This window comes from Labeo rohita, chromosome 24 (genome assembly GCF_022985175.1).
Source record: "Labeo rohita strain BAU-BD-2019 chromosome 24, IGBB_LRoh.1.0, whole genome shotgun sequence".
Classification (NCBI taxonomy): domain Eukaryota; kingdom Metazoa; phylum Chordata; class Actinopteri; order Cypriniformes; family Cyprinidae; genus Labeo; species Labeo rohita.
Genome location: NC_066892.1, coordinates 5912815 through 5937436, shown reverse-complemented (window position 1 = coordinate 5937436; position 24622 = coordinate 5912815). Strand labels below are relative to the sequence as shown.

At 30.3% G+C, this 24622-nt stretch overlaps 1 protein-coding gene across 4 annotated transcripts in view; it reads right to left on the bottom strand.

Moving 5' to 3' along the window:
• The window catches only part of slc4a2b (solute carrier family 4 member 2b), a 53060-nt gene that overhangs the window by 6801 nt on the left and 21637 nt on the right, over positions 1-24622 (bottom strand). For 2 of the 4 annotated variants that reach the window (XM_051097921.1, XM_051097922.1), the window contains 16 exons: positions 19073-19235; positions 17314-17561; positions 16997-17124; positions 13845-14044; positions 10739-10875; positions 9034-9214; positions 7482-7617; positions 7075-7273; positions 5316-5421; positions 4946-5130; positions 4611-4827; positions 3214-3420; positions 2639-2787; positions 557-751; positions 230-475; positions 32-121 (listed from right to left, as the gene is read on the bottom strand). In XM_051097921.1, the coding sequence (XP_050953878.1) occupies positions 32-121; positions 230-475; positions 557-751; positions 2639-2787; positions 3214-3420; positions 4611-4827; positions 4946-5130; positions 5316-5421; positions 7075-7273; positions 7482-7617; positions 9034-9214; positions 10739-10875; positions 13845-14044; positions 16997-17124; positions 17314-17561; positions 19073-19235 (2787 nt within the window). Of the gene's footprint in view, positions 1-31; positions 122-229; positions 476-556; positions 752-2638; positions 2788-3213; positions 3421-4610; positions 4828-4945; positions 5131-5315; positions 5422-7074; positions 7274-7481; positions 7618-9033; positions 9215-9401; positions 9595-10738; positions 10876-13844; positions 14045-16996; positions 17125-17313; positions 17562-19072; positions 19236-24622 lie in introns of those variants that run through there. The other 2 variants (XM_051097923.1, XM_051097924.1) reach the window with 2 other exon arrangements.

The following is a 24622-nucleotide window of genomic DNA, read 5'->3' as shown; positions in this document are numbered from 1 at the left end:
CATCTGCTAATTGACAACTATCCATTCTCACCTGTGAGTATGTGTCCTGAATGCTGTAGTCTACCAGAACCATGATTAGAATGGCAATAGGAACTCCGAAATCTCCAATAACTCTTCTTAGCTGTAAGAAAACACCACGGTGGACTTCTTTTAGACAGAAGATGACAAATATACTTTTGTAATGTTCTAATAACTCAACATTAGGTGACTTGATCAAATAGCCTCTTACCCTGCCAGGAAAGAAAGCACTGTTTTTGAACTTGCGCAGGTAGTAGGCAATGAAAAAGGTCCCAGACATGAGCACCAAGGAAAGCAAAGCGGTATTAGGTTCACCAACTACTTTCACCGTCCCTGGTGTACTGCTGTTCAATGCTAATGGATTCAAAGTGACATCCTCCATGCTTGAGTTGTACGTTGAGTTGTTTACATCAACAATTGTCGCAGAGCAGCGTCTCAGAGGATGCTCCTGGAATATCTGTGAGAAACATCAATGGTCAGGAGGGCTTCATGATCATATATGCATACAAACACAATCAAAATAGATGATCTAAACTACCTTGGCCAGTTTTGAGAAGGTCTCATAGATGAAGATGAGAGAGATGAGGATGGAGAAGATCTCCTGGGTGAAACGAGAGACAAATCGGACCAGGAAGCTGCCTTCAAAGGCTACCATCACCACCACGATGATTATGAGCCAAAAACCAATCCAAACCCGACCTGTCAGGTACTCCATATTATTGCTCTTACAGAACTGGAGAAGGACAGACGATAATTTAGTTATTTATTCATGTCAGCATATGCAATTTAGCAGATACACATTTAGCGTTCGAAAACCTACACTGCCATTCAAAAGTTTCTTCTGCTCATCAAGGCTGCATTTATTTGATCAAAAATGCATAAAAACAGTAATATTGTGAAATATTATTACAATTTAAAATAACAGTTTTCTATTTTAATATACTTTAAAATAGAATTTATTTCTGTGATGCAAAGCTGAATTTTCATCAGTCTTCAGTGTCACATGATCCTTCAGAAATCATTCTAATATGCCGATTTATTATCAATGTTGGAAACAGTTGTGCTGCTAAATTTTTTTTGAACCTGTGATTCTTTTTTCAGGATTCTTTGATGGATAAAACGTTACAAAGAGCAGAATTCAAAACTGAATTTTTTTTCTAACAATATAAGCAATTTAATACATCCTTGCTGAATAAAAGTATTAATTTCTTTCAAACAAAGAAAATAAGGAAAAATTACTGACCCCAAACTTTGAACGGTAGTGTATACTGTTACAAAACATTTCTATTTTAAATAAACGCTGTTCTTATTTTATTCAAATCTTGAAAAAAGTATCTCAGGTTCCAAATAAATATAAATCAGCAAAACTGTTTTCAAAACTGATAATAAATCAGCATATTAGAATGAATATCTGGCTAAATAAAAAAACGCTAATAACAAAAACAAAAAGAAAGCAAAAACAAAAAGGACAAAAAATTGCAATAAGTTGCAAAAATGAAATTGCAGTCATACACAAAGCAAAAGCAGAAAACAAAGCAAAAGGGAAAAAAAGGAAAAGGGCAAAAAACACAAGTTACTTAAAATGACAAGTAGTAAACAAAAACAAAAAAGACAAACAAAAAGGCAAAATAAAAACAAACACACTAATAACAAACAAAACAAAAAGAAAACAAAAATATCAAAAAAAGAAAGCAAAAAAAGCACAAAGACAAAAGCAATAAAGAAAAGCAAAACAAAACACACTCAAAACAATGTTTACATAAAATGAAAAGAAAAAATTTTTAAAAAAGCCCATAAGACAAACAAACAAAAAGCAAAAGCAAACAAAGGCAAAAGAAAAAGTGCAAAAACACAAAAGACAAAAAGTAAACAATAAGAACAAAGAAAAACAAAGGCAAAAACAAAAAACACACTAATAACAAAATAAAAAAAAGAACAAAAAAGACAAAGCAAAAAAGCACATAAAGAAAAGAAAAGCAAAACACACTCGATACAAAATGCCAAACAAACATAGCCAAAGGAAAAGTGCAAAAACATAAAAGAAGTCTAGATAAAATAAACAATAAAAACAAAAAAAGACAAACAAAAAAACAAATAAACAAAAAAAACACAATGAATATTATATTATATGAATATTAAGCAGCAGAACCGTTTTCAACACTGATAATAAATCAGCATATTAGAATGATTTCTGAAGGATCATGTGACACTGAAGACTGGAGTAATGATGCTGAAAATTCAGCGTTGCATCACAGGAATAAATTATATTTTACAGTATATTAAAATAGAAAACCATAATTTTAAATTGCAATAAGTTCAGGTTTCCCTGGAAGAAGAGACTGTGAAGTCTCAATGGGATTCTCCTGGCTAAATAAAGGACAAATAAAAATAACATTTCACAATATTACAGTTTTTTCTGTATTTCTAATCAAATAAACGCAACCTTGATGAGCAGAAAGAAAAAAAAAAAAAAAAAAAAAAAACTTACTGATCCCAAACTTTTGAATGACAGTGTAAATATTAACATATAATAAAAATTCCATGTTCATTTTTGGGTGAACTTATCCTTAGCATATTTATGGTAGAGAATCTGGTTTAAAGAACTGTATTATAAACTCACAGAGAAAAAGGCTTCTTCAAACACCAGGATTGGTCCAGAGAAGCCCACCACCAGGAGCGGCTGAGCCCCGAGCAGACAGAACACCACACCCTGAATACATGTGGCCACAATCAGCTCCGACACACCAATGAGCCCTTCGGTCTTCTCACCTGTACACACAAGACTGAATTTTTGAACAGAAAGGTCGGACACATACACTGTCTGGGATTCAAGCACAAGTAATCTAAAATACTTATCAGGATCAGAGTCACTGATTGTTTGTATCGTGATAACCTTTTGTTATATAACTGATCGTGACCATTTAAAGTCATTTGAGTCAGTTCTTGAAGCAATTTACTAATTAAATTGATTAAAAACACTGCCTTTAGCTTTGATTACAGTGTGTATTCAATGTGGCACTGCTATGATTTACATTTATTTTTGGATGAAATCTTGTATTGACAATGGTAGAACTGTAATTTTTTCATAACAAAATTAACCTTTATAATTTCCCTTTTATTGCATTTAATATATATAAAACATATATTTCTGTCAGTAAGAGTACAGATGAAATGGAGAGCGGTAGTGTAACTGACCTAGAAGGCCTCCGAATGTGATTGTGGGAGAAAGAGCAGCGAAATAAATAAAGATGACAGCAGCCATGCACTGGGGGTTCAGAGCATCCTTGAAGTCACTGATGTACTTTGGGTATCGGCGCTGGGCGTCTTGGATCAGCCCACCAAACAAACGGCCTGTGCGTCGTAAAGGGTCATCTTCCAGTTTCAAGGGTGCCAGCAAGGCCTCTGATTTAGAGAGAATATGGGATATTATGAATAAAATGGGAAACTTGGGAAATAATCATGAAAAAGTTGCGAAATAAAACAAAATGCACACACAAAACATTAAATTAAAAAAGTGAAAGTTGACAAAAAAGCAAAGAAAAAAAAAAAGCAAAGAAAAATAAAATGCAAAAAGAAAAGGCCAAAAAACCCACAAAAGAAGTCTACATAAAATTACAAAAACAAAACAATAAATGCAAAAAATACAAACAAAAAGGCAAAAAAAGACACACTATTGTCAAAAGAAAACAAAAGCAAAAAGGACAAAACAAAAACGCAAAGACAAAACAATAAAGAAAAGCAAAACACTCAAAACAAAATGTTTACATAAAAACATAAAAAGCACAAATAAAACAAACAAAGCAAAAGCAAAAAAAAGCAAAAGAAAAAGGGTAAAAAACAAAAGTCTATATAAAATGACAAAAACTGAACAATGAAAGCAAAAAGACAAACAAAAAGGCAAAATGAAAAACAAAAGACAAAACAAAAAAAGCACAAAGACGAGCTACAAAGAAAAGCAAAAACAAAACACTCAAAAATAAATGTTTACATAAACTGAAAAACAAACAAACAAAAAGCACAAATAACAACAAACAAAAAAGCAAAAGGAAAAGGGCAAAAAACAACACAAATCTACATAAAATGACTAACTAAATAAAAGTAAAAAAGACAAACAAAAAGGCTAAATAAAAAACAAACCCACTAATAACAAAAGAAAACAAACAAAAAAACCACACAGAAGAAGAAAAAAAGAAGACAAAAGCAATGAAGAACAGCAAAACAAAACACACTTGAAACAAAATTACATAAAAATTTACATAGAAAAGAAAAAAAACCTAAACATATAAAGCAAGACAAGACAAACATAGCACATGCAAAAAAACAAAAAACAAAAAAAGAAAGAAATAAGCAAAAGGAAAAGGGGGAAAAAACACACACACACACAAAAGAAGTCTACATAAAATGACAAAAACTGAACAATAAAAGCAAAGAAAAAAACAAAACAAAACAAAAAAAAAAGGCAAAAAAAGAATAACCAAAAACCACAAATAACAAGAGCAATACAACAAAGACAAAAGAACAAAAACAAGCACAAAGAAGAAAAAAAGCTAAAAGCTAAAACTGGGACTAACGCTACACAGGTTAATGCAGACCTTTCTCTTCAAGGCTCTTGGGCTCTTTGGACAGTAAGGCTACCTCCTGCTCCTCTCTCTTTCGAAGCATCTCTCTTTGGAAGTGAGCGACGGACCGCAGGAGATCGTCGCCGCCCAGCTCTGATGGAGGAAGAACAATACTGCAGTCCAGGAAGCCGTTGATGGCGTTGAGCAGATCCTGCCGATCATCTGCCAGGTACGCAGCTTCATGAAATTGCTGGAAAGAGATCAGATCAAGTTAACACTGGATGTAGGCAATATAGTCTGAATTTTTGGCATGGAACAATGCATATCTTTGCACTTGTGTAGTGGTGACCGAAAACCATCACTCTCACCTTGTCGGACATGAGTGTGGAAATGGAGCGTCCGATCTGGTGGTAGTCCATGTTGGTGCTGGGAGGACCAAGCAGCACAAAGAGAAACCGAACAGGAACCGGTACCTCCAAGACTGAATCCAGTTCTACAGCTTCCTGAAGCCGAACAAATGCCATAGTGGGCTGCTCCAGGAAGTCAACACTGCCTAACAACACAGAAACACATTTAAATTTCTGTTGTCCTATGAAATAATTTGCTCCAGTATTTTTCCAGTATATTTTTTCCAAATTCCAGATTATTTCAATTCTTAAAGAGGTCTTATTTGAGTCCTTTAGGACTGGTTCAAAGTTATGATATGACAGGATTCAGAATCAGATTATAATTGCTTACCAACGAGTACAACAGTGGCTTCAGCATTTTCTGGAATTTTCTCCAGAAGCTTAAGTTCATGTTTGGATTTGGATCTGTGCATGCCTATGGGTGGAGCAGAATCTTTCTGCAAATAATGAGACAGAGGGAAAAAAAAGATGATTTGAAGAGATATATTTTATAATTTCACAAATCAATGTAATTTTGCACTCCAAAACACAATAAATAAATAAATAAACAAACATACATAATGCAAAATCAAATTTTAATGGAAAAAATATTTTCTTTTAAAGTTGACAAAAACTAAACAACAAAAGCAAAAAAGACAAAGGCAAAATAAAAACAAAAACAAAAACTAATAAAATAAAACAAAAAGAAAAAGAAAAACACAAACAAAAAAAAATAATAAAACAAAAGCACAAAAAACACAAAGGAAATGCAAAGCAAAACACTCTAAACATGTTTACATAAAATGAAAAAAAAAACATGAAAGCAAAATAAAACAAAATACACACACAAAACAAAATTACTAAAAGTTAAAGACAAAAAAAGCAAAAGGAAAAAAGAAAGCAAAAAGAAGAAAGCAAAAGGGAAAAAAGTCTACATAGAATGACAAAAACTAAACAATAAAAGCAAAAAAGACAAACAAAAAGGCAATAACAAAATAAGCAATAATAAAACAAAAAAACACAAACAAAATAAAACAAAAAACAAAAGCACAGAGAAGAAAAAGGAAACAAAGAAAAACAAAAAACACTTAAAACTGAGTTCATATTAAAATAAAAAAATAAATAAAGGAGTTGCAAAATGAAACAAAATGCACACAGAACATTAAACTAAAAGAAGTTAAAGATGACAAAGAAAAAGCAAAATGAAAAGCAAAAGTAAAAAAACAAAACTAAGTCTACATAAAATGACAAAAACTAAACAATAAAAGCAAAAAAGACAAACAAAAAAGCAAAATAAAACAAAAAGCAAGCACAAAGACGACAAAGGAAATAAACAAAAGCGAAACAAATTTTTTACATAAAATGAAAAAAAAAATAAATAAACAGGAGTTGCAAAGAAGATTTGAAGAGATACGTTTTATCATTTCACAAATAAATGTCACATTGCACTCCAAAAGACAATAAATAAACTAACTAACAAACATAATACAATACAATATCAAAATTAAAAAAAAAAAAGTTAATTGTTTTAATTCATTTATTATATTTTTATTTTTTTGTATTTGAATTGTATTTAAAAATCAGCATAACAAATGGAGTATTTTTTTTTAAGTTGATTGCCTAAAATAATTTTAAAAAAATGTATTAAAAATAAATACTATAATTTGTAGCAATAACCAAAAATACATTGTATGGGTCAAAATCATGAATTTTTCTTTTATGCCCAAACTCATTAGGATATTACGTAAAGATCATGCTTCATGAAGATGTTTTGCAAATTTTCTACCGTAAATATATCAAAACTTACTTTTTGATTAGTAATATGCATTGCTAAGAACTTCATTTGGACAACTTTAAAGGTGATTTTCTCAATATTTTTATTTTTTTTGCACCCTCAGATTCCAGATTTTCAAATAGGTGTATCTCGAACAAATATTGCTTATTTATTCAGCTTTAATATGATGTATAAATCTCAATAAATAAAAAAAAGACCCTTATGACTGGTTTTGTGGTCCAGGGTCACAAACATATGTATCTTTTTTTTTAAATATATAGATGTCATCCTTCTCTTTTAAAACATAATCCAGCTTAGACACTTCCAAACCAATTACCTCATTCTTCTCTATGTCGATGTGCAGCGAGCTGTCTTGACTGGTCCTTGTGGACCCCATGAGCGGCTCTGTGACGGAGGGTTCGGGGACTGGGGACAGGTGGTTACTACTGCTCTGGTGATGGGTGATCAAGGAGCCCAGGCTGGCTGCTGAGATGTTTCTGGGGAAGGAGGTGTGCTCCTTCTCATCGCTCGGGTGACTAAGGGAGGGAGAGCAAGGGAGCCAGCGGGTAAGAGACACTAGGAGAGACTGCAAAAGGTCATGTGTGGATCTACATACGGACAGGGGGCAATATGGCGAATGGTGTAGAATAGAAACCAATAAATTATATGAGAATAAAAGATCATATGTGGGGGTCATGTGTCATTTCTTAGATATTGCTTATTGTACGAATATCCAAGCTGTACCTGTGCTTGAGTAGAAGAGCGCGGAGGACATTAGCTCTGTCCTCAGCTTTAATCTGGTCTGAGATGATCATCTGTTCCACCACCTGATGGGCGATACCAGGTAGAGTCTTCTGGTCCAAGTCCAAAAGTACAGCTCCTAATAAAAAGGAATCAAACAAGGCCATTTAATCTTCATTATCATTAATGCAACCAATATAATAACAACGATTTATTGTAAGTAACTATTATAGTCGGGGTGCACATTAAAGGTTTTCAGCCTGGTCCGCATAAGAGCACCTGGAGATTTGGTTCGGTCCTCACACTGAACATCCAATAAATAGAACTTAAAAAAAAAAAACACTAACAAAAACCCCTACAAAATAGAACTAAAAAAATTAATATTAGTAATAATATTATTATTGCACTTTATTTAGTTCGTTTTTTTTTTTTTAATAAAATAATAAAATAAAGTGTAATAATACCATTATATTTTAAGATAAAAAGAAAAAAGAAAAAAAATAATAATAATAATAAAATTATATATATACACATATATATATATATATATATATATATATATATATATATATATATGTGTATATATATATATATATATATATATATATATATATGTGTATATATATAGTAAACTTAAAAAATAAAATGCTAATATTTACTTTTTTTTTTTTTAAATATAATTTTTTTTTACCGGCGTACCACTTATGTTATTGATTTTATGGTTTTAATTTTAGCTAACTATAGTCTGGGGTTATAGTTAACTAAAATTAAAACCATAGAATCAATAAATTTAAAATAAATAAAATGTAAAACATAAAAACAAAAAATAACAACATGTAAATCTTTTTTATAACTAAAACAAAACTTAAAAATAATAATAATAATAATAATAATAATAATAATAATAACAATAATTACTAAAGCTTTCAAATGAAAATTGTAAATGCAGAAATATTACATCAGCACGTATTAATACAAACCGTAAAAGTTATATTATATATATTATAATATATAATATATAATATCACATTTGTTACATTAAAATATATTTAACTATTAACATTGTACTTGGTGTTGATAAATAATATGCATCATAATGCTTAACTGACAATGTTTTAATTGTTCAACACTACGATTTTAGATTAAAATCACGTGTAATTCATGCATTTAGGTACGTGTATATTTTAGGTTTTGTGACTAATCACCAATCATCTGAAGTTTTTTAGAATCCATATTTTGTCCATAATTTTTATTTTAATATTACATCATTTTATCCATAATCCACATTGTTGCAGACTTTCCAACTTTTCTGAAGTTTAAATTGTAAAATACATTTTTTAACAGAAATATTTCTTGTAGCCTCTGAATATTAGTAGTTATATATAAAAAAGTAGTTTTAAGCCGTTTTAGTAGCATCATGTCACGCTGCATGACACTATGATGCTTTTGCAATTAATTATGCTAGCAAACATTGATATTGCAATATAGGGCTTCAACCCGACTTTAACTTTTTGCTACAAAACCGACTTTTATGCAGGTTTCACCTGTTTCTTACCATGAGAGATGGTTCTTCTCAGCTCCAACAGACTGCGGAATGACAGAGAGGCGACGTGTGGTTTCCCCCAGCGGTCCGTCTCCTCTTCCACATCCTCTTCAAACTTGATCCAGCGAGCTGTTTCTCTCCACTGCATCTCCTGGTTTTTATCCATGATCAGCTCATTAAGCTCCACAAACACCTGGAGCCAAAGAACACGCAATAAATGAGTGAAAACAATGCTATTAAAACACTTTAACAGCCCTAAGAGCTCTTTCGTTAGTAGTAGTTAAAGCAACAGACACCTGCTATGCAGTTCAACCCATGTAGGTTGTAACTCAAGTCAAGTTAACACTGGTTTAATCTGTCTAAAAGATAATATCACACACCAATCGATGCATCCAACACGCTATTTCCTGACCTTCTGGTGTTGAGCAAGCCGTCTGGTAAAGTCTAAAAGGACCATGCTGTCAGAGCAGGACTGACGGATGAGATGTGAACACCCAGTGGTGTTGTTTAGGAGTGAAATGCTCCATAAGTACACTCATTTACCTTTAGATGTAACTGGTTTACCTGTCTAGAGGGGGATCTGAGGGTGTTAATAAAACATGGATGGCTCTAAAGGCTCACGGTGTCCAGTTACCCAAGCTGATCTTTTCTTTATTTCTAGGTGTGTGAAAGGAAAGAAGTTCATTCATTTTTAATCAGGTCCTGCCCCCTAAAATCCTCCTTTTATTTGTTGTGAAGGACAGCGGGCTTGTCCCAAATAAAGTGGGAATGCAGTGAATGAGTCTCAATCTGGGAAAAGCACTAAACGAGCTGAAACAACTTTGTGAAGGCATCTGTAAAGGCATCTGAAACCTAACTAGTATCGTCTAGGATGACAAATTTGTCCCAAAACCCCAGCTAGAGGGAATGGCACTAAAACACTTTCACAGAACATTCAGTTACACCTTTTTCTAAACACAAATTTCTCCAATTAGTGACCAAATTACCACAGTTTTTGATAAATTAATATCCATGACTTTTGTCATGTACTGGACCATGTACTAGACAAAGATTTATTTTTTAAGAGCTTAAAAAAAAAAAAAAAAAAAAAAAAAAAAAAAGGAAGTTATTACTACTACTACTACTACTACTACTACTACTACTACTAATAATAATAATAAAATAAAAAAATAAATGTATAATAAAATAAAATATTTATACTTTTTTAAAATTTATTTTTACTATTAAAATATATTTCAATATTTTATATTTTACTCAGTCTTATTATTTTTTATTTTCTGTAATAATAATATTTTTCGTAATTAAATTTATAATAAAATAAAATAAATTTATACTTTTTTTAAATGTATTTATATTACTATTCAAATATATTTTAATATTTTATATTTTATTAATAGTCCTATGATTTTTTATTTCCTGTAATAGTAATATTTTTTTTTGTATTTAAATAATAATAAAACTAAAATAAAATATTAAATTTACAATAAAACATATTTATACTTTTTAAATGTATTTATTTTACTATTAAAATATATTTTAATATTTTATATTTTATTAATAGTCTCACGATTTTTTATTTCCATATATTTTCGAGATTTTCCATGAACATTGGGAGTTCAGACAGGGTTAATATACTAGTTTCAACCAAACTACACACATTAACTAGCAACCAAGCTAGAGAAACCAAGAAACTAGTATCTTTGAACATGTGTCTGACCTCATGCGGCGTCCGGTCCAGTTTGCGAGTGCGTGTGCTGGGTTCTTTGTGATCTTTGCTGATGTGAACCACCTGACCCTTTGTGCTTTTCCTGACCAGGTGTCGACGTACTCCAGGAACATCTTCAAAACGATGGCCTGGAAGAAAAAAATAAATAAATAAAAACATGCATGTTATTTAAATAACAGGCTACTGGAGTTTTTGTTTTGTAAAAGTAGTTTCTTATACTCTTCAAGGCAAAGAGCATTTATTTGAAATAGAAATTTTTTGTAACATTATAAATATCTCTACTGCCATTTTTTTGCCATTAACTGTTTTCTATTTAAAAATATTTTAAAACGTAATTTATTTCTGTGATTTCAAAGCTGAATTTTTAGCATCATTACTCCAGTCACATGATCCTTCAGAAATCATTCTAAATTCTAAAACATTATTTTGCCCTTTTTCAGGTTTCTTTGATGAATAGAAAATTCAGAAAAACAGCATTTTTTAAATTACATTTTAAAATATATTCAAATAGGAAGCGGTTATTTTAAATAGTAAAAATATTTCGTAATTTTACTGTTTTTGTTGTATTTTGGATTAAATAAATGCAGGCTTAGTGAGCAGAAGACAATGTTATAAAACATTAAAAATCTTACTGTTCAAAAACTTTTGACTGGTAGTTATAAACTAACCTTTAATTAATTACGCACCACATTCAATATTATAAAACATTGCACTGTGCTATAGCATATTTCAGGTTTTCTCTTCAAAATGGATTTCTCCCACGATGCATGTACCTGCTGCATTGCTCAGATCAGTCAAATGACCACATTCACTAGGTAAAATCTCATTGGCAGGGTTGAAAGGCAGGTCTTTTGCCTTTGTTCATAACACAACGCTCATCAGGCTGAAATTACAGGATGGGCCAGTTGCCAAAGACATTCAGGGTGAAAAGGTCTGGGAGGGAATCCAATGGGTTTTTGACCAACTATGCTAAGCATAGGAACTCCAATCAAGAAGAGAGGCCAAACCTTTTCCCACATAGCTGTTCGGAGCGAGCTGAAATTCACTTTTACAATACATTCTTATATAAACCTCAAAAAAGGACAATGATTTGCAGCAACGGATGAAAGCTGACAGCAACCGCTAGTGATGAAAAAAGTCAAGCAGAGTTTAACTTACTGTTGATTAATTTAATTTTTTTTGTCTAAAAACAGATGTTCTAACATTGCTGTGTATATTCCAGCAGATGGGCCTTTTCCCAGACTAATTAGCAGCCTGTATAGCAAGACGGAGAAAGCTGATGGGGTATATTAGAGGAACCGCTGATATACAGCTGCAGTCTGATAAAGGTTTACAAAAGACTCATGCTGTTAAGTGTAGCAGGATGCTTAGTACAAATCACCCAAGAGACTACGAAACTAGTGGAAACTTTCACTTCTAGATGTTGCAACCTCAGAAGAACATAGATTTGTGCTTGTTTTGTAACCTAATAATTAGAAATACATCAAAATGACCTAAATACACTTCCATTCAAAGGTTTAGGAACAATAAGATTTTTAAAATGTTTTTGAAAGATGTATTGCGTTTTTCTGCTCACCAAGGCTGCATTTATTTGATCAAAAATACAATAAAAAGAGTAATATTGTGAAATATTATTACAATTTAAATGAACCATTTTCTGTTTGAATACATTTTAAACCATAATTTATTTCTGTGATGCAAAGCTGAATTTTCAGCATCATTACTCCAGTATTCAGTTTCACACGATCCTTCAGAAATCATTCTAATATGGTAATTTGCTGCTCAAGAAATATTTCCTATTATTAAAAGTGTCTTTACTGTCATTTTTGATCAATGCAACCTTCAAAGTATTTATTTAAATAAAAAAAATAATCATATTATATATAACTTAATTAACATTCCACACATATATATACATATATATATATATATATATATATATATATATATATATATATATATATATATATATATATATATATATATACACACACACACACACACACACACACACACACACACGCCATATTTAATAGTATTTTAACTGTTGACGAATATGATGCAGGGCAACAGCTCCACAAATGCAGTTATGTACTAAAATTCAAGATATTGGTGCCAAAAAAAAAGTCCCTGTATGTGTTTTGTCTCATATTTATATACATCACATATCACACAATATCACAAGGGGAGCAAGAGCGATATGACACAAGTGCTGATTTTGTCCCAATCTATCACAAGCTAAAATGTGATTTTATACAACAGTTTAGCAAATAAGAAGTTGATATTGTGTTATTTTAAACACAATAATACATGCTTTTGCTCCATTTTGCAGAGAACATATTACCTTCGAAACCACAGCAGAACTGTTGCGCATCTCTGAGCAACACAGCTATGTTTAGTTTCTGAATGAATTTGCGTTTTGAACGAAAACGAGGCCCATTTATAAACGTTTATAAACCCATTTACTTCATTTATGAATGAATCAGCCGTTTGAATGAATTAAATGAATGAATGACTCAAAGACATTTACCGCCACCTGCTGGCAGACATAGTTTCTTACTTAGAGTATATAACTTCATTTAAAAAAAAATTAAATGAAAGAATATGTAATAAAAATATAATAAAAATAAATTAATAAATTAAAATTCTGTCATCATTTACTAACCCTCATGTCGTTTCAAACCTTTCTTTTGTGGAACAAAGTATTTTTAAGACTGACAAAGCTGCTTTGGTTTCCCAAGACATTCATTGTACAAACAAAAAAATACTAAGTTGTTTCTCAGATTATCTTCTTTTATGTTCAGTAGATTACATTAGGCCACTGCAGCCTAAATGTTTGTGTGTAATAAATTTTATGCTGAATCAAATAAAATATTTATTTCTAAAGCTACAGTATGAAATGCCTACTCGCTACTTTCTCATTTAACACAATATTAGCTTTAAATAATCTTTTGTGGGTATTTTCGCAATGTTTAAAAAACGGCTCTACACCGCTCAAATGTCAGTGGGAAATGGACGTTTTCAAAATTTCAGTACTGAAAGTACCGAACCCGGTACCTTTTGACAACCCTACTAGGTATGTGCATTAAAAACTCACTTTTAATGCCATCCAGGTCAGCCGAGGCCAGGGTCTGTGCCTCAAACTCATCAGTGGGGATCCGCTGGTATTTGGCCTGCTCGGTCCCCGTCATGTTGCCCGTGCGACGTCTCTCCTGAAGGTCGTAGCTGCGACTCGACACACGGGGCAGAGCGTTGGGCTCAGTGGCGATAGGGCTCAGAGGAGCAGGTTCAGATGGCCTAAAACAAACAAAACGAGACCTTGTCAAGTGGTTTTCATTAAACCACTAATATTACAGCATGATAAACAAGCAAAACTTAATGGAAAGTCAACAAAAAGAGTTTAAGAGTTACAATTTTTGAAGTGTTAAGTGTTTTACTTTTACAGAAAGCTAACAAAGTCCTTTATTAATTCACAAAACCCATTACGCAGAGTAAACAACAGTAAACAAAAGCCAAAAAACTAAGTTTTTGCCAGTTTTTCATGTTGTTTATTTACTGTCTTTAGATAGAAAAGCTTCCAATAAATGACCAAAACATTTATTTAAATCAGATGATCTACAAGAGAGAAAATCAATGAATAAATAACTAATACAATAGCTTTATAAACAAGGAAAACTTAATGTAAAGTCAACAAAGAGTAAAAACAACTTTGTGTTTCCTATTTTTGAAGTGTTAGTGTTTTACTATTAGCTAAAATAGAGGAAATAATACATTTTGTCTGTCCTCAACAAAAAAAATAAGATGCATGTCACTAAAATTACTCTAATTTTCTTAAAATTAAATAGTAAGTAATAGTAAGATGAATTTTAAAGTCTGAATATCCCCTTTAGATAATCTCCTATTGCTTTGCATTTAATTTCTCAACAAATACAACATCTTCATGAGCACTTACCTTTAGTGTAAACTGAGTTATGTTTCTGAAAGCTTCTTAGATAGAAAACATTGTTAAATTAGGGACAAAATCCCTTCTAGTGTTAACTTTATTAAAGAACAGAACAAAAAAACAACCTCACAATGAATCCTGTTGCTTGTAAAGAGACCCTTGCATTTAAAAAGATGAGAAAGCAGAAAGGAAAGGTGGAGAGCGCTTTATAAAAGCAAAGTACGGTTGCTAGTAGTAACGGGTGAGTGATGTAGACAGTGGTGATGAAGGTCCGGAGAAAGACCGATACCCTGCTGCTCTTTGAAATAACTGGTACTAGGTAACGAACGGGGTGTGCTGTGCACATCTAATGATATGATTTATAGGAAACCAAGACCAGAGAGGCGGATGCTTTACGGGTTATGCTATGAAACCTGCCATGTCTGCCACTGCTAATGAGTAAATAATGCAACTAAACTGCAAAATTATGAAAAAGAAACTATGCAACACTCTGAGAACAACTTCCCTTTAAAAAATTTATCATGGTGACACAGCTTCCACCAAAATACCCAAGTTACACAAAACTTGGGTATTTCTTTTTTTTCTTTTTTTAAATAGTATTGGGTATTTTTCATGAAATTAAGAACATGCTATAGCCATATTCTCATTACTGTATAAAAAAAAATCTGCATGGATTAAATGCAGTACAACAAACTACCAGAATACCATTTAATAGATATTGCACAGTTTAAAGAGTAATTTCTAATATTTTAAATATTTTAGAGCGGAGCACAATTTAACCAAAACAATCACATTTCCATGACTTTTTCATATTATAATTATTTTAATGAGCAGGAAATTATAATAAATAAATGTTTTTTTTTTCCATTGTAAAGAGAAAAAGATTTTCATTTGCATTACATTAATTAATTTGGGAGGAAATATCTTTAATTGTCATGACAATATTTTTGTAAAAAATAAATAAATAAATAAATAAATAAATAAATAAAAAATAATAATAATAATACTAATAATAATAATAATAATAACAATAATAATAATAATAATAATAATTAAAGCAAACAGTATATTATAGGTTTATCATAGTTAACTAAAACTATAGTAATAAAAAAAACCTGTTACTTGATCTGTTACTTCATGATACTACAATAACACTAGCTCTGCTTAAAATTGATGCATATATCAAAATTATGTGTGTATATTTGTGTGTTTGTGCGTATCAACATTTTTAAAGGTGTCAGGAAAAAAAACAATGAATTTTTTGTTAATTTTTTTAAAGCAAAAGAAAAGAAAAAGAAAATAAAACTATAAAATATAACAAAAAAAAAAAAAACTAAAATGGGAATAAATTACATTTTTGTTAAAAAAAAAAAAAAAAAAAAAAGCAAAGCACAAAGTATATTATAGTATTATTATAGTTAACTAAAACTATAATAATCAGAAAAAAAACGTTACTTTACATAAAGTAAAAATAAAATATTTTACTTGAAATAAAATAAACGTTAACTTTTTTTTCCAGTTCATTCCCATGTTTCAATATTAGTGTCTTTAGTCTGTCTTGGTGTATTAAATTAACTAAAACTATACAATTAACTATACTATATAATTTATACTGAATTATACAGACATTAATGAAAAAAACTCCAATTAATTAAAGAAAATGTCAATTAAAACAGAAAATACTAAACTAACTAAATTAAAATATATATATTTTTAGATTTTTGGTGTAAAGTCTGACCCAGACATGTTCTTGTAAAATTTATTATATTATTTATTTTACTATAGTTCTCATATACTAAAATCATTATACATGTGACCCAGGACCTCAAAACCAGCCATAAGGGTCAATTCTTTTAAAATTGAGATTTATGTATCACCTGAAAGCTAAATAAGCTTTCCATAAATAAGCTTTCCATTGATACATGTATTTGTTAGGATAGGACAATATTTGGCTGAGATACAACTATTTGAAAATCTGGAATCTGAGGGTGCAAAAAAAATACAAATATTGAGAAAAATCACCTTTAAAGTTGTCCAAATGAAGTTCTTAGCATCATATGCATATATTACAAATCAAAAATTAAGTTTTGATATATTTATGGGAGAAAATTTACACAAAATCTTCATGGAACATGACCTTTACTTAATATCCTAATGATTTTTGGCATAAAAGAACAATTTTGACCCATACAACGTATTGTTGGCTATTGCTACAAATATACATGTCCTACTTAAGACTGATTTTGTGATCCAGGGTCAGATGTAATGAAAATACATTAATTTAACCCTCCGAATATTGGACTCACTCAGTGGATGTGCTGTCCTGAGGCTCTGAACACACAGCAGACGATGGGACGATTAGGATTTCTCGTGCAGGAAGAGGTTCTGAAGTCTCAGGTGTGGATACATGAGGCTCATCATCCGACACGAAGAACTGAACAAGAGATCAAATGAAAGAAATAATCCAAATCTATTATAACTAGTAGTTCAATAACATTAAATAAGCACTTAGAACTTGAGATTGTATTATAAAAAATAAAAAAGAGTTTTTGTATTTATTTCAATATTTCAAAGAATTAAAACATGCAATTAAATGCTGAATTTAGGATGTTAATGAGGTTACCTGAACACTGTCTTTCCTCTCTGTTGTGGATGCTGGAGTGGCGCTCTGGCTCTCTGTAGCTTCTTCCTCTTCCTCCTCCTCCTCCTCATCTTCACCCTCCACGATGGCCAAAGCACCGCTGGGGCTGGAACACACTCTGTGGTCCTTACTGCCCCTCCGTCTCCTCCTCCTTCCACTCTTCTTCCTCCTGCCGTCTCCCGGGAGTTTGGACAGAGGATGATGGATGTGATGGGACGAGTGACGGTGATCTGGAGAAGATCACAGCTCAGTTCACATTTATGGCTTTCAATCATTTATGGCTTTTTAATCAGGGATCTAGACTTGTCAAATTGGAAAATCTTGTTTTGAAACTGTATGAAACCTATATGATGAGGTTTTTATTTGTACAATTGCTAATAGTATTGTATATTACTTTTGTAGTATTGCTGGCTCCACCCAGGTTTAATGTATTAAACTAAAACTAAAACCATAATAAAACATTTTCGTTACTTGAAATAAAATAATTGTTAACTGGAAAGAAAAAAAAATAAATAATAATAATAATAATAATAATAATAATTATTATTATTATTATTATTATTATTATTTTTATTATTTTATTTATATATATTTATATACATTTATTTATATATATAAATATTTTTATATTTATATTTTGTTTATTTAATATACATCTATATATATCTATATCTATATCTATATCTATATATCTATATCTATATATATATCTATATCTATATATATATATATATATATATATATATATATATATATATATATATATATATATATATATATATCTATATATATATATATATATATATATATATATATATATATATATATATATATATATATATATATATATATATATATATATATATATATATTCCTTCCCAGTATATACACATATACACACACTTATATATAAAAAAAAACAAATTTTATATCAGCTAGTTGCAAAAGCAAAATTTCTCATATTCATTTAGTTTAACTTTTAGTACTACAACTACTAAACCTAAATAAACTAAAACTAATAAAACTTAAGATAAATAAATAAATTTATATGTATGTGTGTGTTTATATAAACTTTTTTTTCCATTTTTAAATGCAAAAGAAAAGAAGAAAAACAATTACAAAATAAAACATAAAAAAATAAATTTGAAAAAATAATACTTAATACTTGTGTGTATAAACATTTAAAGTTAACAGATTTTTTTTTTTTTCATTTTTAAAAGAAAAATTAAAGAATAAAATAAAATAGGAAAAAAAACTAAAATTGAAAAAATAAACAATATTTAAAAAAATAATAACTTAAAATAAAATGAAATAGAAAAAAAAAATTGAAAAAAATAAATTAATAATATTTAATAAATACTAGAAAATATATGTAATATTTAGAATAAATATTTAAAATAAAATAAAGCTTACATTCAAAATCTTCCTCACTGTAGGTGCAGTGCTGTTCACTGAGAACTATGATACTAAAACACTAGCTTAAAAATTATGCATATATAAAAATGTGTGTGTATATGTTTGCGTGTTTGAATAAAATGTTTGAAGTTGTCAGAAAAAAAATGGATTTTTTCTTCATTTTTTAATGCAAAAGAAAAGAAAATAAGAAAGTATGCCAAGTATAAAATAACATAGAAAAAACTTAAATGGAAAAACAAATAATATTTAATAAATAACAGAATGTGTGTGTAATATTTAATATAAATATTTAAAATAAAATAAAATATATGGGATGCAAACTTACATTCAAAATCTTCCTCATTGTAGGTGCGGTGCAGCTCGCTGGGAACTCTGGGAGCGGGGCTCAGGATCTGCTGGAAGCGCTGAACGCCTAATGCTTTATTCAGGTCACCTTCCTCCTCTTCTTCCCTCTGCGCCACTCGAACGGGTGTGGATGATGACTCAGGCTGGACGGGGAAAACACATAAGATGAGGACAATGAGTTCAAAACAACATCCAAACAAATAAAAAATAAAATAAAATAAAATGAGTTAGTGTAGTGACAGTATGCTATTGCGAAGTGACAAACCAGTCCACTGCTAACAGCGTCCTGAAACGATCACTAGAGGGAGTCATGGTCAAAATCATCATTTTCAGTCACACTTGCCGTTTCTCATTTTTTAAGGTTGCACCCTTCGGGGTCGCATTTGTCAGCCGCACACGTCACCGAGGTCGTCTCATTTCAGAGTATCTATTATATTCCAAAATAAGAAACAAATGACAATAATTTATGTCTCATAAACAATAACAGTCTATTTTATAATGGCTACTTTTTTCTGAAACGAGACATCCTTGATGACGTATGCGGCAGACAATTGCGACTTTCGGAGGGTGCAGCCTTCGAAACGAGACAATGACTGATCTTAATGATCCCTGTCAGCGTTCCCGACATAGCTTTTACAGTAGTTAATCTCGTTCTAAAGAAATGGAAATCATGATATAATGTCAGACAAATGCAAACACTAGAGGTTTTACAGCTCACTGCTGCGCTTATTGCAATGACATAAGCAAATCAGAAACAACCTCATTAGCTACACCTCAATGGAGCGCTCGCATTCGCTCAAGAAAGGCACAAACAAACAAACGGAAAGAAACCAGAATTGCATTCTACATTCACAAAATAAGAAATGAACAAGAAATGACCCAAAATATTAGACACAAGAAGCCTTTTTCCTTTAAATTAATTCCTTCGAAACCTGCTCTTGCAAGTCTACTAGAGGAGATTTCCTTCTTTCAGGCAGTTACACAAGGAGAATTTCTGCCATTCAGTTCAGCCAGAAAATGCATTTATTTGATGTATACATGCATACCATGGTGCACATTAAGTACCATAGGGTTTTTGTATGAAATTCTAGAATAAAGTCGTTATTTTTGGTTTCTTTGAGCACTAAAAGTACTCTTGTAGCGTCATAAAAATCAAGGTTGAATGACTGATGTCACATGGACTATTTTAATGATGTCCTTACTACCTTTCTGGGCCTTGAACGTCTCAGTTGCGTTGCTTTAAAACGTTTAAAAAGCTTTCCGGTTTCATCAAAAATATCTTAATTTGTGCTCTGAAAATGAACGAAGGTCTTATGGGTTTGGAACGACATGAGGGTGAGTAATTAATGACAGAATTTTCATTTTTGGGAGAACTATCCCTTTAAATCTATATTTGTCATACAGCTTGATTTGCATAAGCAAATTTAATTTAACTTATGTGCTGCTGGCCGATAAAAACTGCAAATAAAAGAACAAATAACTTTTTACTCCTCTCTCACTTAAATGAATAAAAAAAATTAAAGTAAAAAATAAAGTTGCAATTCTGAGAAAAAAAAAATATATATACATATTTGTTAAAATTCAGTGGCAGAAATAGGCTTTCATAAAAAGAACTAAAACTGAAATAATATTTCATAAATCTATATATACATTAAATAAAAACTAATTAAACTGACCAAAAAAAAAAAAAAACAACAACAACAACTACAATTTTAAAAATAAAAAGATTAATTAAATAAATTGTTTTTATTTTTATTTTTTTTTTTTTTATTTTAATTAAAATATATATTTTTTTTAATTCATCTGGCTGTCAAGGCAGCATTTCTCAACTTAATTTAGTTTAAAGTGATGTACTAAAATATTTGGCAGCCCATTTCTACCACTTAATTAAAAAAAAAAAAAAATCATAGATTGTATTTTCTAAACAATCTAATTTATGCCTCATAAACAATAACAGTCTATTTTATTATATAAAATTAATTTAAAAAAAAAACTAATTTAAAAAAAAAAAAAAAAAAAAAAAAAACTTAATTACATAAACGTAATTAAAGAAAATTAAAAAATCATAGATTGTTTGTATTTTCTAAACATTTATCTACAAAAATACCCAAAATCATTCTCAAATTAATTTGTTCCCAATGTAGTTATTGAACTAATCTTGAGAAAATTTTTTTTTTTTTTCATTACAGAGAAAAACAAATTATTGAAAGTTTTTTTTTATTGCATTACAATGAGGGAAAAAAAATTTATTGTGATTTTTTTTTTTAACATGGTTAAAAAAACAAACAAAAAAAAAAGAAAAAAAAAAAAATCCACATTATTGCCAGAAAGTTATACATTAATATGGCTATAAAATAATAATAATAATAATAATAATAATAATAATAATAATGAATATTTAATACTAAAATACAAAATACAAAATATTGCAATGTCAGGGAGGTGAAATGGGGGAAAAAATGTAATTGTGATTTTTCTGATAAAAATTATGATTTCAAACACTGTTTAAAAAACAAACAAACAAAAAAAAAACAAAAAAAACAACAAAAAACATTTGCTTTGCTCATTCAAAATTTAGCCAGAATTTAAGATTATACATTAATATGGCTATAAAATAATAAAAATAATAATAATAATAATAATAATAATAATAAATTAAGGAGCACTTAAAGCTTTTCTTTTTGTCAATAAGTCATATAAGATGATGTTTGGCTCATGTTGCACATATTAAAGTGACCCAAACCCAGGAGAGATGCAGACTTTGGGTGGAGCAGCATTTACTGTAAACTGAGCCGCTCTGAGACACTGCTTGTGTAAGAAAACTCTCAAATACACAGTGCACATATTTCTTTATTTGAATTACATTTGATAATTGCACTAAGCCTCGATTAACAGTGCAATCATAGTCTGATGGCTGGAAGTTTGAAGTTACAAAGTTCAAAGGATACTAGATAACAGCAACCACCCAAGTCATTCAATTTATTCAATACCCTTGAATCTTTTTTGCCCATTGCAGATTGTTCCAACCATCTAACAAGAACAGCCTGCACATGATAATAGGGTCTGAATCAACAAAGCGCACCAAGAAATAAAGCTTACCATGCTTAGATGATGCTAAAGCTGGCGACTATCAAATATCGCTCACAAAGCTTTGCAGAAGCACTCATGAGAACGCCGTTCTCCCCGTTTGTCCTCAAGAACAACAAAGTGAGAGCAAATTCATTGTGCTCTTGCTGTCATCAGAGGGCTGTTAGTCTTTCACCGCAGAGTGATTAAAAACAAACACGATTTGGTAGAAAGGCGCATGATTTCAGAACAATATACTGTAAAATCCTTAGCCACACTTCAACAATTTCCACAGGCAAATATTGACACCCTCTGGAAAACATCCGTCATGTTACGTTACCTTGTGCCGCCGAGACTGATCTGCTTTAATTTGTTCCGAGACTTTACGTGGGCGCATTTAATACTATTATTGGCATGTGGGAACAACAGATTGACCAGTTTCAACTGAGGCTTTCGGAGCAAAACCAGTTAAATTTGGTTTTAAACAGTTATACCAACTTTTCCCGAATGCACAAAGGCGATTTGCGCTTCGAAACATCACAGGACAAAGATTAAAGCTTGAAAGTCTCATAAACAGTCTTTGGCTCAACTTATGAAGCAGGGTTATTGTAGTTAACTACAACTAAAACCATATCCATTGTTACTTGAAATAAAATAAAATAAAATAAAATTCATCTGGTTGTCATTTGATTTAGTTTAACTTAATGTACTAAAATAAAATAAAAAATGTTTTAATTAATCTGGTTGTCATTTAACGATGTACAAAATAAAATAAAATAAAATAAAATAAAATAAATTTTAATTTATCTGGTTGTCATTTATTTTAGTTTTACTTGATGAGGTAAAATAAAATAAAATATAAATATTTTAATTAATCTGGTTGTCAATTAACTTGATGTACAAAATCAATTAAAATAAAAGTGTTTCAGTTAATCTGGTTGTCATTTAATTTAGTTTAACATGATGTACTAAAAAAAACATTTTAATTCATCTGGTTGTGATATTAATTTAGTTTAACTTGATGTACTAAAATAAAACAAAATAAATTCCTCTTGTTGTCATTTAATTTAGTTTATCGTGATGTACTAAAATAAACTAAAATAAAATAATCAATTAAAATTAAACTAAATAAAAATAAAAATTCATCTGGTTGTCATTTAATTTAGTTGATGTACTAAAATAAATAAAATAAAATAAAATAAAATAATTATTTTAATTAATCTGGTCATTTAATTCAGTCTAACTTGATGTACTAAAAATAAAATAAAATAAAATAAAATAAAAAATATTTTAATTCATCTGGTTGTCATTTAATTTATTTTAACATGATGTAATAAAAATAAAATAAAATAAAATATTTTAATTCATCTGGTTGTCATTTAATTTAGTTTATCGTAATGTACTTAAATTTATTTTTCATCAGGTGGTCATTTAATTTTAGTTTAACTTGATGTACTAAAATAACTAAAACTAAAATAAAAAAACTAAAATGTTAAAATTAAGAGAATGGAAAATAGACATGAATTCTAAAAACTGATAAAAACAATAATAGTCTCTCAACGATACTAAAACAACACTGTTCTGAGGAGAGAAATTTATGCCAATACTCCTGTCATCTACACAATCTTGTTGCAACAAAGTAACAAATCAAAGTTTTCCACAGAAGACTTGTGGTCAGTATCAACCCACATGAAACACTTTTGTCTAGAATGAAATCACACTGAGGTTTGGCTCTTCGCCTAGTAACAGACACGCATATACGACATGCTTCAATGACCCACAATGCTCAAGCCAACAAGACAGCAAGCTGAACCCAAAATAAACCACTAAACATCCCATAAGACCACTTCAGACCAGCCAAACTCTTTGAGGAGACGCAGTGGCTTATATCAGCAGCAGCGCCCGAGCGGCATTAGTGTCAGTCCACATGAAGAGCCAGTGGCCAAAGCAAAGTCTATGAGCGCACGGCCGATTAGCCGCACAGATCCGAGATGACCGAAATCCCACTGACTCAGCAAGAGACGCGTGCAACAGGAGGAAGTGTTATGGAGAGCTGTGGGTAGAGGTAGGCTTGCAGAGCTCATGCAACTCTTACTTTTACAAGCATATCTGATAATGTTAAGAGTAGAAACTTTTATTATGAAAAGCTATATGCTTCCAAAGAATGAATATAGGCAGTCGTCTGACAGGTGACAACTTCAGATTAATAGATGATAGAAAGAAAAGACCAATCACAATTCGGAATATGCATGCAAGAGAGAGCAATCAAAATCTGCATGCAAATATTAGTTTTAGTTTATAGTCAGTGATTATAAATATATAAAAATATAAATAAATACAGATGCATAAACATTTTATTTGTTAATTTTTTGTTTTTGTTTTTTTAATGAATAAAACTAAAAATATGTAAATATTTTATAATATAAACATATGAAAAACAATATAAAATAATAAAACAATACAA